We start from the raw sequence: 14,494 nt of genomic DNA on the forward strand, positions 1-14,494 counted from the left end.
GGGGGTGCAGCTTTGGGGTTACTTGCTGTGGGGAGCAAAGGCACACCAGGAACTGGGGCTCGACACTAGTATGAGAATGAGAAAAGCTGCAGGGAAAATGCCACCCGCTTTCACACAAACAGCTTTATAAATGGCGTTCTTGGGCCAGCGACTGGGCCCATTTGTGTTTCAAAGGCACCTAAGGTTTTAACACCTGATTGTGAGAGAAGCAGGAATTGTTAGTTCTGCTGAATACGGCCTCAAGAGATGGAGCTGTTGGTGCCCGTAAGTGTTTTCCCAAGAATGTCAATTCAGCAAAAAAGGGAAGGGCAAGAATCTTACAATTTAGCTGCACGAAGAGTTTACTGTGGCTTTTTAGACACAAGCCACATTAAGCAGCTGTCTGCTTGACATTTCAGTAATCTATATATTGGTTGTGAGGGTCGGCTTATATTGAACCCTCAACAAGATGTTTAAAGAGCCAGAGCAGCAGGGACAGCTTCCTCGCCCTCTCCACACCGGGCCTCTGGCAGGTGCAGCCCAGGGAGCCCACCAGGACTGTCACCGGGCAAGGCAGGCACTGGGAGCCGGCGCGCGAGGTGAGCTCCGAGTGGGACACGAGGCAGAGAAGGTGCGCCTTGGGCAGGAGGGATCTGGACGCCAGACAGGCTGCTCTGGCCTGGTCCCCATCGGAGGCGCAGAGCAGGGGACTGAAGCTGGGGACCGGGGAGGAGGGGCAGAGAGCAGCAGCTCGGGCAAAGGCAACGTCTGACGGTGAGACTGGTGGAAACTCTGACTCAGGCCCCCTGCTGGGCCCCGGGAGGAGCCGAGGAGCAGCCCGTTGTGAGAGGCCAGGGCGGCAGATGGCGGAGGAGGAGGCACAGGCACCCCGACTAAAGGGCAGCCGCTCAGCCAGGGGGCCCCTCAGAGAAGGCGCCAGAGGCCGTGAAGAGAAGGGCTCGGACCTGCAGCCCCTGCGGCCCCCGCCTGGGGCGTGCACGGCTCTCCAGAGCTAATGCTGCCACAAGAGGGACACAACCAGGACCCCGGCCTGGGAGCTGGCCCTGCTCGGGTCAGATTCAAAGCCAATACTGCCACTGGCTGGCCACCCCTGCTCCCAGCCAAGCAGACCTGGCTCAGGACTCCTTGCAGGGTGCTCACAGAGAGGACCAGGCGAGGCGGTGGGGGGGGGGGGGGGAGCAGCCCGAGGTGGCGCCAGCACCGCTCCCTCCTGCGTGCGTGTAGCCGCAGAGCCTGCACGTGGCCACTGTGGCCGCCTTGGAGGTGGGAGGCTGCTGTGCCAGCGGGAAGTGTGGGAGCATCTGCAGGCCACACCCAGGAGGCTCTGGCTACCATGGGCACCCGAGCACGCTGGCCCGCCTGCTGAGCGGCAGTGTGGGGAGAAACCCTGCGTGGGATCCTTAGGGAACTGTCTTCAGCTGAGCTGACTTATAAACGGAACGAAGATGCGCCTGGTCTCTGTGCCCTCAGCCTCGGGGTTGGGACATGCGAGGGCGGTGGCCTGGCAGGTGCAGTGGCCTGGACTCCCACAGGGCGGCTCCGCTGGGGGTGCAACTTGAGGCGGGGCGTTGGGAAGGCAGGCTGGGTCCTGGGACGGGCCCGTCAGGAACTGAAGCGGAGACTGGGCGTCTCAGAGCAGCTTCCTCCGGGTTCCCTCCTCTCCCCGGGTGCCGGGCCTGGTCTCCCATCCCAGGTGACAGCACGGGAAAGGCAGGCAGGGCGCAGGAGGGAGAGGGCAGGCTCCACGGGTGTCCAGAGCTGGGGCTGGAGGTCAGGTGACGAAACTGCTGCCAAGGCTCTCAGGAAGTGCCTGTTGGTGACTTTTAAAAATAACTTATCGAACAGTTTAGACGTATAATTTTACCGAAACCGTAATACAGAGAGACACATGCCCACACCGTTTTCCACTCGGTAACATCTTACGTTAGTGTGGGACCTCTTTGAGAACTGATGAACCAGGATTGATATATTCTTATTAACAAAAACCCACACTTTATTCAGATTTCCCCTGCTTTCCCTAACGTCCTCTTTTGTTCAGGATCCCATCCCAGGTCCCACATCCATTCAGCCAGCTGCCGCCCGCGGCCTGGGCTGCGGGTCCCTCAGGCTTCCCTGGTCCTGGGCTGCGGGGCAGCTGAGGGCCCGGCCAGGGCCATCGCTTGTTTCCCTCAGGGTTAGTCCGGGGCACATCCAGGGGCACACTGTCCACACAACTTAGCCTGCTGACGTTGACCTTGGTCACCTGTCGGAGGGAGTGGCTGACAGTGACTATGACACCTTGCTCCTGGACAAGCTCTGTAGACGTACCTCTATCTCCCCGTCCAGAGGGTGGGAGGAAGTGAGGTGTGCATTTATGAAAGTACACCATCGGTCACTGTGTTGGAGCCCCCGAGGCGGTGGCACCCCGCACACAACAACAAGTCCTCTTCTGCTCTTGGCCACGCCCGCTCTGCGATGGCTTCTGTCTGGGCTCCTGGGAGACGGCCCGCCGCTCCCATGGCTGTTTCATGGGACTGCGGAGAGCCTCTCGGGTTCTGGGCGGCCGCGTGTCACTGTGACCGCCCTCACGCTCACGCTCAGACGCAGCCTTCCCGGAGGGCGCGGGACCTCTGGCGCTGGAATAGCCCATCTTGATTGTTGGCTGCGGTGCTTCAGTTGGTGAAAACTCACCAAGCCGTACGTTATGTATATTTATGGCAATAACAAGCAAAACCAAACCTTTTTTGATGAGCATTTTTATCATAGTAAAATAAACATAAAATTTGCTATTTTGGCCATTTTTTAAGTGTGCTATCCAGTGGCATGAGTACATTCAGTGCTGTACAACCGTCACACCAGCCACTCCCAGAACTTTTCCTTTCCCCACACAGGCACTGTGCCCCTGAAACACTGACTCCCCGTCCTCCCCAGCCCCCCGAAACCCCTACGTGTTGTCTCTGTGAATTTGCCTGTTCTAGGTACCCTATGTAAGTGGAATCATATAATACTTGTCCTTTTATTTCACTTAGCGTGATGCCCTGAAGGTATATCCATGTCTCAGCACATGTCAAAACGTCACTTTTAAGGCTGAATAGTCCATTGTGTGTACAGACCACGTGTCGGTATCCGTTCACCTGCTGATGGGCGTTTGGGCTGTTTCCATTGGGCTGTTTTGTTGATAACAGCCATCCTAGTGGATGTGAGTGGTGTGGTTTTGATTTGCATTTCCCTGATAGCAAATGATAATGAGCATTTTTCGATGTGCTTAGTGGCCGTTTGTACATTTTCTTTGGAGAAATGTCTATTCAAATCCATTGCCGATTTTTGAAATGGGCTGTTTTTCTGTGTTGAGTTGTAAGAATTCCCTGTGTAGTTTAGGCACCAAACCCTTATCGGATATGTGATTTCCAAATATTTTCCTTTATTTGTGAGTTGTCTTTGATGCACAAAAGCTTTTAATTTTGATGAAATTCCATTTGTCTGGTTTTTTTTCTCTTGTCTGCACTTCTATGGTCATTTCCTAAAAAGGCACCGCGCTAGCCCACGCAGGGACTGCTCCTCCCCCTCCCCCCTGGGAGCCTCACGGGGCTTGGGGACGGCCCTGCCTATTAGCCATGGCTTCTCTGCACAGCACTGCGCATCCTCCCACAGCCTGCTCCTCGGGGATCCTGGGGAGGCTGCACTGACAAAGAGAGTAGCTGGGAGACAGGAGACCTCGCTTTCCCCCTGCGACCCGGGAGAAGTCCCCTCCTTCCTCTGAGCCTCCATTGTCTCTTCTGTGACGTGGTGTTTCCCGGGGCAGGCTCTGGGGTCCGTCCCCGCTGTCCACCTCCTCTCTGGCCATCCATGTGTGGACAGCATCCTGGTACACACACCCTTCCAAGGCGGGCCCCTGGGCGAAATGCGAATGAAAATTAGAACGCTAAAAACGGGGACACTTACGTGGCTGATGACTTCCCGGGCAATCGCGTGGCCTGCAGGCGCCCAGAGCAGGAAGCTCAGGAGGAGGTGCCTGATCAGCTGCCCACAGGCCAGCGGCCTGGAGGCCCCGCCTGGACGCTCTCCAGCTGCTGCCTGCACATCCCTGGCCGAGAGGGTCGGGCTTCTGAGCAGCTTCCTGAGGTGGCCGAGCACTGCTTTCACCTCTGCCTGGGGAGTGTCATTTCAAAGGTGAGAGATTAGGAAGAGTTGGGACATACAGAGTTCCGGGATTTCTTTGGTACTTGGAGGCATCCGCTCAAAGAGAAGAGGACCAGGGCCCGAGGGAGGGTGGGTGGAGGCCGCCCGTGTCCGGGTTTCCACACCGCTCCAAACAAACCCAATGGGCGTAATGGAATTTTCTTGACTTTCTTTCGTCTTGCTCACTAAGCAGCTGGGCACCAGGCCAGGACCTGACCTTTTCTTGTATGAAAAGAAACAGAGAAAAGTCCTTAGCAGAATGCAGTCAGGTTTTATATTGTGGGGAAAGAACAAAAGGCTCCTTGAGGGCTCGCTCACTATCACGGCCACAAATCAGCGGGAGCCCATGCGCCCAGACTGCCGGGCCCTGTCTGATGAGGAGCAGTTCCCGTTGCCATCTCTGGGGGCAGGGTGGGGGAGGACACACACACGCACACACACAGTTTTGTTCTAGATGCTGGACCATCTGTTCATACATGTTTAAAGCCCAAGCAGAGGTCACAAGTCTGTGGCATCCACATACTAAAGGTGATTGTTATAGGTCTGGGATTGTTTTGCATTAAAAATACGGATTTCATGCTGAGACTTCTGCATGCTATGAGAATGGTACATCAAGTTGTGACTTGGAAAAGAAGAAAAAATGGAAAGCCATAGACCCAGAATGCCACATAGACCTCGTCACCAGCTAAGTTTCAAACCAAAGAAACTTAGGCCTCTTCTGAGAATCCCCATGACCAATTTTATGGGTTTTGTGGGAGTCCCTTTTCTGGGTGTTAAGGCTCCTTCAGTGAAGGCTGTCATAAACTCCAGTACATGAGGTGCTGTGAGCGGCCGTGACGATCCAAGACCGTGAGAAACGGCACGCGGCTCTTCCCCGAGAGCGGCCCTGCCCGCGGGAGAGGCGCTCTCCCCGCCTCCCTCTGGCGGCTGCGCCTGCGGCCCTGGGCTGCTGGCATCTGTGGGAGCCCACGGAGGCCACGGAGGTCTGCAACTCTGCCAGGGCTCAGGAGCTCAGCCTCCGCGCCTGCCTTCTTGCTGGCACCCCATCCTAGCCTGGCTCCCCCCAATGCCTTTCTGACATCCCCAAAACGAAGCTTTCTAATTGTTTCGGGAGAAAGAGATAAACTTTCTTTTCTAAGAATTTTTTGCATTATGAAAATTTATATATGCTCACTGTAGAAAATTAAACACAATGTAAAAAGAGAAAATTAAAATGACCTATAACTCCACCAGCTAAAAAGACTCATTGTTAAAAACTACAGTTACAGCCTTTTCATCCTTTTTCTATGCATCCCTGCCTTTTCCCCGCATGTGAACACAGCACTCACCACCACAGTCCTTGGTTTCTTAGTTTCTCTTCACAGTGCACTGGAACAGCTCACCAGACCTACGGCACGTGTTCCTGGGGAACATGACTTTTCATGTAGAACATACCCCGTAGTTGGGATACACCTCAGTATTCAGCCACTACCCTTACTGTCGAAAGTTTAGGCCACTTCGTTTTTGTAATTAAAAACGGTGCTGTGAGATTATTCTTGATGATTATATTTGTATGATGTCTGGTTCCTTAGGGTAACTCCTAGGGACGCAACGACAGGGTTGGAGCATGAACCCCGCCTAATCCTTAAGGGCAGACAAACACAGACCTCTCTTGTTTCTGTCATGACCAAGTCAAGGCGGCCAAGGCAGTGGACCTGGCCGGCGGAGCACATCCGGGCAGACAGTTATTCCTGCTTCTCGACCCTGAGCCTCCAGGCCGCGGCAGCAGGGCTCCGCCACAGGCACGCTGTGCGCAGGCAGCACCTGCGACTTGTGCCTAAGGCACAGGCGACCTCGTGGGCTCAATCGTCGGCTCAGTCGCTCACAGTCACTGCGCTTCCAAAGGCGGTTCACAGTCTGTCTCCCAAGTCACCGCCCGCCTGGCCATGGGAAGGACTACACTCATGTGACCCGGAGCAGGGGCATGGCTACTCGTTAAAGGAGGGAGGCAGGGCCATGGCACACACACCAGCGCCTCCGGTGGGCACCGGGAGGAAGGGCCTCGCTCCCCTGGGGACGGTGCCTGACAGCAGAGCCGGAAGGACACAGACGGAAGGACACAGACGGAAGGACACAGCAGGAAGGACACAGTGGGAAGGGCACAGCCGGAAGGACACAGCGGGAAGGACACAGCGGGAAGGACACAGCCGGAAGGACACAGCGGGAAGGACACAGCGGGAAGGACACAGCCGGAAGGACACAGCCGGAAGGACACAGCCGGAAGGACACAGCGGGAAGGACACAGCGGGAAGGGCACAGATGGAAGGGCACAGTGGGAAGGGCACAGCCGGAAGGACACAGCCGGAAGGACACAGCGGGAAGGACACAGCGGGAAGGACACAGCGGGAAGGACACAGCCGGAAGGACACAGCCGGAAGGACACAGCGGGAAGGGCACAGATGGAAGGGCACAGCGGGAAGGGCACAGCCGGAAGGACACAGCCGGAAGGACACAGCGGGAAGGGCACAGACGGAAGGACACAGCGGGAAGGGCACAGCCGGAAGGACACAGCGGGAAGGACACAGACGGAAGGACACAGCGGGAAGGGCACAGCGGGAAGGGCACAGCGGGAAGGGCACAGCCGGAAGGGCACAGCGGGAAGGACACAGCCGGAAGGACACAGCCGGAAGGACACAGCGGGAAGGACACAGCCGGAAGGACACAGCCGGAAGGACACAGCGGGAACGACACAGCGGGAAGGACACAGATGGAAGGACACAGCCGGAAGGACACAGCCGAAAGGACACAGACGGAAGGACACAGACGGAAGGACACAGCGGGAAGGACACAGCGGGAAGGACACAGACGGAAGGACACAGCGGGAAGGACACAGCCGGAAGGACACAGCCGAAAGGACACAGACGGAAGGACACAGCGGGAAGGACACAGACGGAAGGACACAGCGGGAAGGACACAGCGGGAAGGACACAGAGGGAAGGACACAGCCGGAAGGACACAGCCAGAAGGACACAGCCGGAAGGACACAGCGGGAAGGACACAGCCGGAAGGACACAGCCGGAAGGACACAGCCGGAAGGACACAGCGGGAAGGACACAGCGGGAAGGACACAGCCGGAAGGACACAGCCGGAAGGACACAGCCGGAAGGACACAGCGGGAAGGACACAGCGGGAAGGACACAGACGGAAGGACACAGCCGGAAGGGCACAGCGGGAAGGGCACAGCCGGAAGGGCACAGACGGAAGGGCACAGACGGAAGGACACAGACGGAAGGACACAGCCGGAAGGACACAGCGGGAAGGACACAGACGGAAGGACACAGCCGGAAGGACACAGCCGGAAGGACACAGCGGGAAGGACACAGACGGAAGGACACAGACGGAAGGACACAGACGGAAGGACACAGACGGAAGGACACAGTCGGCACCACAGAGAAAGCTACGCGTGGTTTCAGTACGGAAAGGATCCCACTAACAGGGAGAAAGATGTGCCAATGCAGAACTTTCTAGAAAGTAAATCTTATAGGACAGTTTATTTCTCCATGCTAAGCGAAATAAGCCAGTCAGAGAAAGACAAGCATCACATGATCTCACTCACATGTGGAATATAATGAACAAAATAAACTGATGAACAAAATAGATTCCAAAACATAGAAGCATGGAACAGACTGCAGAATCTCAGAGGGAAGGCAGGTGGGTGGGAAGAGGTCAACCCAAGAACTTCCATGCATATATGCATCGGTGGTGAAGGCCGGGGGAGGGGTGGGGGCTGGGTGAAAAACGGGGAGAAAAAAGGGACATATGTAATACTGTCAACAGTAAAAAATAAATTTAAAAAAAGAAAGTGAAACTCAGTTTCTATGATCAACATGGACTCTGACACATAACCTACCCACTTGGCTTATACGGAATAAAATGAAGTACATATAAAAGGGCTTTAGAAACCAACAGAGCTTCATATATTTTAATTATTATTAAGAATAAGATGATGAAAACAAATTAACAATTTCCTTAATTAGTTTAATGTGATATTTTAAGAGGGAAGAAATAGGCTTTCTTTCTAATCAGCATATGTGGATTGTGTTCATTTCTAAATAGTGTTCTATTTTTTATCCAAAATATATTATCACCAAATTTCAGCTTTTTAAATCCCAAACTCTCTTCTTCCCACTGCCTGTAAGCCCAGACGTCTCTGCCCTGGCTGCAAGGCTCGAAGGACAGGACATCAAGCGACGGCAGTGCGCTCTCCGCCTAATGAAACCTGCTCCCTTTGATTATTAAGATCAGCAAGAAGCGCTGCCATTGAAGTTTTAAAAACCAACAAATAAATGTTTGCGAGGCAGGTGCCAATGCCTTTAATCAAAGCACTGCTTCCTGCAGTGATTATATTCCACATAAAATAACCACCGCTGTGGCCTGTGTTTGGCTGCCCTGTCACTTAGGGAATGGCCGGGTCCCTTCTCAGAAGCAGAGTGTTAACAGCGTGTGATCCCTTAGTGAGAACCCTAAACAAAGCCGGCAATGGGAGGGCTGCCGACGGGTCCCGGAGAGCAGAAGTGCGGACGGCAGCAGGCATAGCCAGGCCGCCGGTCAGACAGAGCTCCTCAGCCGAGTGGCAGACTCTGCCTGGCACCCCCGGGGCCGGCGGCTGAGCCAGCACAGAGGAGGCCTGGGCACAGGCTGCACTCCTGCCCTCGGTGCTTCCAGAGAGGCAGAGAGCGCGGCTGGATACAGGAAAGCCCCCCCCCCGCCCCCCGGGGACACCAGGCGCTGCCATAGGAACTGGGAGCACTCACACTTAGGTACCTGGGGTCAGTGGGAGCCAAACCCACTGCCAGGCCCCCTTCCCGTAGGATCCTTCCAGCTCAGGAAAGACCACCCTGGATGCCACCCACACCGCGTACCGCCACCCACCATGGTCTGTGCTCTCGGCTGACTCCCGTCACGTGGGCTGTAGCGGAATGCCAAGAGCCACAGCAAGGCCTCGGGGGGTTCAGCTCCTGACATCAGTAACTGCTCAGCCACCATGTCAGCCCATCCTCCAAAGTGAACGAACAAAAACCAGCTCTCAAAGGGGCCTCCGGAGGACCTGGAACAGAACCAAAACACATGGCAGCCAGGCAGCTTGGTTTCTTTCCTTTTGGTTCTTAAGCAGAGTAATGTTGGCGAACGGCTGGCTCCCATTGTTCTGACTGCAGTACACAGGAGCTGGGGAGCCGCAGAAAACAGCTCCGGCCACCTGCACCACCCGGGCCTTCAAAGGCAAAGGCATGCCGCTCGAGGCCCAGAGCCCGAGAACCCAGACAGCCACGTCCTCACCCCCAGGAGCCCTGAGTGAGCCAGCCCTGGGAAGGAAGCTTTGGCCCGTGACTAGCACGAAGGATGCAAGATGAGAACCTTCTGCCTGCGGAGCGGGCTCCCGGCCACCAGCAGCCCCAGGTGCCCCGAGCGAGAAGCAGACGGAAGGGCACAGGCAGAAACACGTGCTGCTGCTTTTCTGACAAAACACCGGGCTCTGGCCGCTATCCTGGCAATTGTGCATTTTTAATGAGCTGTATATGGCCTCCTTTTCTGTCAGCGCAGGGCTGAGAGCCTCTGGGAGTGCGAGGCCATCCCTCGGCACACCGAGAACTGGGCGCTGCGACAGCTGTTAAAGGGTAGTCAGCTCGAGGTGAGGACCCTCCGTGTCACAGGGCAGCGCCAGCGGGTTAACAGCGCCCTGGAAAACCGGAGCGGGCAGCCTGGGGCAGTGCAATGAGCTCCCTGGCGACAGCTGAGGGGATGCTCTGAAGGCAGCTCCCAGGACAACGGGGAGAGAGGAAGGCGGCTCCGTCTCACTCCCTCCCACGGGGAGAGCAGGTGCTCCCTGGGTCCTGCCAATGGGGCTGCGGTATGTGGGCCCGTGCTCCCTGGGTGCTCCCTGGGTCCTGCCAGTGGTGGCTGTGGTATGTGGGCCCGTGCTCCCTGGTGCTCCCTGGGTCCTGCCAGTGGTGGCTGTGGTATGCGCCCAGAGCAAGGAAAAGGCCCGGGGCCCCTCCCGGCAGACCTCCCGGGCAGTGAGCCGAGCAGCGGGGCTCTCGTGCTCCCTGCTCCCAGGCGGGCTGCCCGCTCGGATCAGGGCCCAGGCCTGCACCACAGAGACGGGCCGGCCAGTCTCCCTGTCTTCCACCAGTACCTATGCTAGGTAGTCCCATGTGGGCTGAGAAAGCGCCAGCCTGAGAAGGACCCTCCCTGCAGGTGGACCCCAAAGTCTAGCTAAGGCAGACCCAGGTTAGGCAGGCGTCTGGGAGGTTTGGGACCTGGGCTCTGCTCTTCAGCAGAGGCGACCAGAACAGGTGCGGGAGGGCCGCCAGGTGCGCGGGCATTGCTGTGGCCCACACTGGAATCCCTGCTTGGCCACCCGTCCTTCCTGTCTCTTCTGTCGGGGAGTCTGGGTGGAGGGCGGGAGGGAGCGGGAGCCTCGGGAGTGACCAGGAGCTCGGCAGGAGCCCGGCCGCCACCTGTGATGCTCAGTGACAGGTTACAGGGAGTCCCGAGGGAAAACTGGCAAAGGGCAAATGAAGGCAGCCTTGAGGGCTAGTAGAGACGATGAATGAAGTACACTCTGAGAGCCAGGAATTGACGAGGAAGCTGAACGTAGAGCCCAAATGCAAATGCTTCTAGGACAGTAACACATGTAAGAAGGTACTTAATATCATAAGGCGAGGGCGGACTTTTGCGTTTTAGATGAGGTACTGTTACAGGAGGGAAAGGAAACACTGCAGCCAGTCCAGGAGCAGCTTAGAATTCCTCCCCTGGGGAGAAGAGCAGAGGACCAGAGGCCGCCTCCCTCTAGGATCTGTTCTTGACTGCTCATGCTCGTAGAAACCTTATGCTGCACAAGGCTTTACACATGCATGCGTGTGCTTACGTTTGGATGGTCACAGACTGGCAACGCCTTTCCATCGGGGGCGTGGGGGAGGAGGGAAGGGAAGAGAAGGGAAGAGGGAAGGGAAGGGGAGGACCCGGGGAGACCGCAGGTGGGGCCGCCCTGGGGTCATCAGTGTGTGCTCACCCGTGAGCCTGGTCTTCCACCGTTTCTCTGAGCATTTCAGAAATACGCCTCAGTGGCTGGTGCCGCAGTCCCTGGGGGATGTCTGTGGGCGGAAGGAGAACAGGGGAACTGGGGGGAGAGGCCATGTTTTCTCCTGGCCGGTGGAACCCACCCCACTCTCATGCTGTTGCAGGGGAGAAAGATCCGTCAGCCACACAAGCTGCACCGCAGCGGCTGAACCAGGCGGAGTCTGCAAAGCCCGGAGCAGCCCGAGGCCCAGACACGCCTGCTGCGGAGTCCAGGCTTTCCCTTTTCTGCCGACCTGCCCCCTCCTCTGTCGCTAACAATGTGTGATTTCAAAATATGTGGGGACTAACAAGACTCAAAAAGGAATTGGGACTGGGCTGCCCAACTTTTGCTATGATTGCGATGAATTCAGAAAATGATTACAGGTTTATAGTGTTAATGTAAAAAACCCATTGAAACCTGTAAAGAATTTTTGTGAGTTTATTTGAGCCAAACTGTCGACATATGCCAGGAAGCAGAACCTCAACGAACTGAGATAATGCTCCGGAGAATGGCGGTTACATCTGTATTTATACATTGTCATCAAAGGAGGGACATAGGTGGGCTACATGAAATTCACTGGTGATGGATTAAGGAGGTGGGAAACCCCTGGGACTGGATAAAAAGTAAAATGATGGACACATACTCAGGTGGGTGCAGGAACAATTAACATGATAAGGAATTTGTGGTATCTGTCCTGGCGCCCACCACATTAGGTTGTGTCCCAGGGGCTCCAGAACAAGGGAAGTTACAAGTTACCCAGACATTTCAAGGGCATGTTGTCATAGATGCAAAAAGACAGGTGGGCTCAGTTAAGGTAAAGGTTGACCTTGTCAGTGAAGATACCGGCCTAGGACATAACTACCCACCATCACTGCTATTAGTTCACGTTTAATTTTAGACCATCCTTTGTGGTTACTTTAGGTCTCTGAGTTTGCAAGACCGCCATGCAGGCCTCCCCTGAGCTCGTCAGGTCAGCATGTGGCCCCTTTCGTCCACAGTAGTAAAGAAAAGGCCAGGAAAATATATCCAAACAAATGCCTTTTCTTGAATTAGCTTTTCTGGTTTCACAATCATCCTGTGATTTTAAACACATCTGAGTCGGTATGTATCTGCAGTTTGAAACATCTGAAAAAGGTTACCATATTTGCATGTAGTGAAAGATTCTATAAGTAAATACACGAGGAAGATAACGTAAGTAACAGTAACCACTGCTACTCCACAAATGTTACGGATTAAAGGCTCATGAATTCTCTGCCTCCCTCCTCTGAACTCCCTACTCCGGATGTGCAGCCTTTGACGGCGTTTTCATTGTCTTCCTGTATTAGTTGTTTAGGTACTTACTTTATGCCCCTCAACTTACAACTTTATGTCCCCTCAACTTACAGCTCCTGGAGAGTCAGGGCTCATCAGTGATCCATCTTGTATGCCCCACAGCACTTTACAGTGGGCATAAAATCAATTTCTGACCAATAGAAGATTCTCTATTATTAAAAACACTTCAATTTGTGAACATAGCACTGTTTGTTTTTTTTCTAAAATATGCAGAAAACTGTTCTAGAAACTAGCATAGGAGGCTCTTGTACTTCTGCCTGAATTTACTTATTTTGGACGTAAATCCAGGACAGTCACACCAAGGAAAAGGGTGAGGCTGGGTCCAGGCCCGTGTACCCCCTGGATCGGTGGCTTACAGGTTCGCTACTTAAAATGAACAACTCCAATACCGTTCCTGGAGCTCACGGGCTTCTCACACAGGCGGCCTCAGGCTGTGGAGATCTGACTCTAGCTGTGAGGTGTAGCCCTGGAAGGTGAATTACTGACTTTTCTGTCTTGTTATTAGTCTTCCCATCGTGTTTCCACAGGTTACATTTCACAAAACTGTTGCCCAGAGATCCGGCAGGCCCATCACCACCTCCACCTCCAGCCTCTGAGAAGACAGAGTTGGATGGCTCACCTTGGATGAGAATCTACATCTTTCAGAAAAAGGGAAGAGGAAGCCCGATTTTATAAAATGCCGTGAAACTCTGGAACATCTGCTGTTCTTAATGAATCTACTTACCCAAGTCTCAGGAAAGGCAAGTCGAAAGGGCATGAAAGGAAGTGTTACCGGTTCTCATGTTCTTCCCTGTCCCCTCCCTCCCACTGGCGGGTGAGATGCTCCCCTACAGCATGGGTCACGCTGGTCTGTGCTGCCATGCTGTACTCTCCTTCTGAAATGTTCCCTCACGCCAGCTCACAGGCACCGTAGGGACCAGGAACCGTCACTTCCCGGCTGGTGAGGCCTCTGGGAGGGAGTCAGAGAAGGCTGTGGTCTGACACCCCGAATCCCTCCCAGGCCTTCCCTGGCGTGGTTAGGAGACATTTCCCCAAAACTTCCTTGGCTTCATTCATCCTTTTACCTTTCCTTTTCCAACAAGGGGGATGGAGCAGAAAGAACGAAATACAAATAAACGCACTGTTGTATTCTAACTCAGCCAAGTCTTAGCCGGTCCTGGCATCTAGGTGGGCGTGGCTGGCACCGGAGGCCTGTGGTATCCGGGGCAGACCATCAGAACTTAACAAGAGGCCTTTTCTCATGCTGTTTTCTTTCTTTTGGTAAATGATCCTAACGGTCCTGTCATGGCGGACTGGGTGCTGAGATGAGGGCCCCTCTCCCTCGTTTCCTAGGGAGCAAGGGGAGCGGGGGGGGGGGGGCGCGGGGCTCGGGAAACCACATCATACCTTTCGGGTGCTGGACTAGCGCCATGACCAGAGACGGAGGAGCGTAAGGAAAGTAGGTCTTGAGTGCAAACTTCAGCTGCAATAGAATAAAAAATTCAAAACCGCATGAACACCAGGATTGGAAGGAGTGTTAAAAAAATATAAATGCATCCTCTGCCCAAAGTCTTTCTGTGTACTAATGTGGTCAAAATGTTTTTCTTTTATTAAAAAAAAAAAAAAGATGCTTCCAGCAATCTTGTAAATATATTCCAGAAAAACCAATCTTTTCCAGAAGCATCTGGGGCTTAAGGAATATAAAGTTCTGCTCCTGGTGTCTTTATGTAGTTCTTTTCCGCACATGGGCCTCATTACACACAGGAATCTTCTATTCAAGTGCGAGTCTCCAAGGCAGTCGGGACGGTGTTCCACCACCATCGCCAGGCCACGCGCGGCCGCGGCCTCTGTCCGCGGAGGCACAGAAGCCCTGCGAGACCTGTAAAAAGTGCAGGTGAAATCTAGAAGCAGTGACGTGCACGGGCT

General features: G+C 54.7%; 1 protein-coding gene and 1 long non-coding RNA gene across 8 annotated transcripts in view; one reads left to right on the forward strand and one right to left on the reverse strand.

Annotated features, from left to right (window-relative positions):
- LOC307110618 overlaps positions 1–13,860 on the forward strand; it is a 34,205-nt gene extending 20,345 nt beyond the window's left edge. For both annotated transcript variants that reach the window (XR_013814463.1, XR_013814464.1), the window contains exon 3: positions 13,117–13,860. This is a non-coding gene — a long non-coding RNA (uncharacterized lncRNA). The remainder of the gene's footprint in view (positions 1–13,116) is intronic.
- The window catches only part of FANCC (FA complementation group C), a 272,848-nt gene that overhangs the window by 7,522 nt on the left and 250,832 nt on the right, over positions 1–14,494 (reverse strand). For 4 of the 6 annotated variants that reach the window (XM_079789829.1, XM_079789831.1, XM_079789830.1 and 1 more), the window contains 4 exons: positions 13,976–14,051; positions 11,210–11,291; positions 9,070–9,244; positions 6–4,128 (listed from right to left, as the gene is read on the reverse strand). In XM_079789829.1, coding sequence (XP_079645955.1) covers positions 3,493–4,128; positions 9,070–9,244; positions 11,210–11,291; positions 13,976–14,051 — 969 coding nt within the window. In that variant the 3' untranslated portion in view covers positions 6–3,492. Of the gene's footprint in view, positions 1–5; positions 4,129–9,069; positions 9,245–11,209; positions 11,292–13,975; positions 14,052–14,494 lie in introns of those variants that run through there. The other 2 variants (XM_079789833.1, XM_079789832.1) reach the window with 1 other exon arrangement.

This window comes from Cnephaeus nilssonii, assembly GCF_951640355.1.
Source record: "Cnephaeus nilssonii genome assembly, chromosome: 14".
In the NCBI taxonomy this organism is placed as follows: Eukaryota; Metazoa; Chordata; class Mammalia; order Chiroptera; family Vespertilionidae; genus Cnephaeus; species Cnephaeus nilssonii.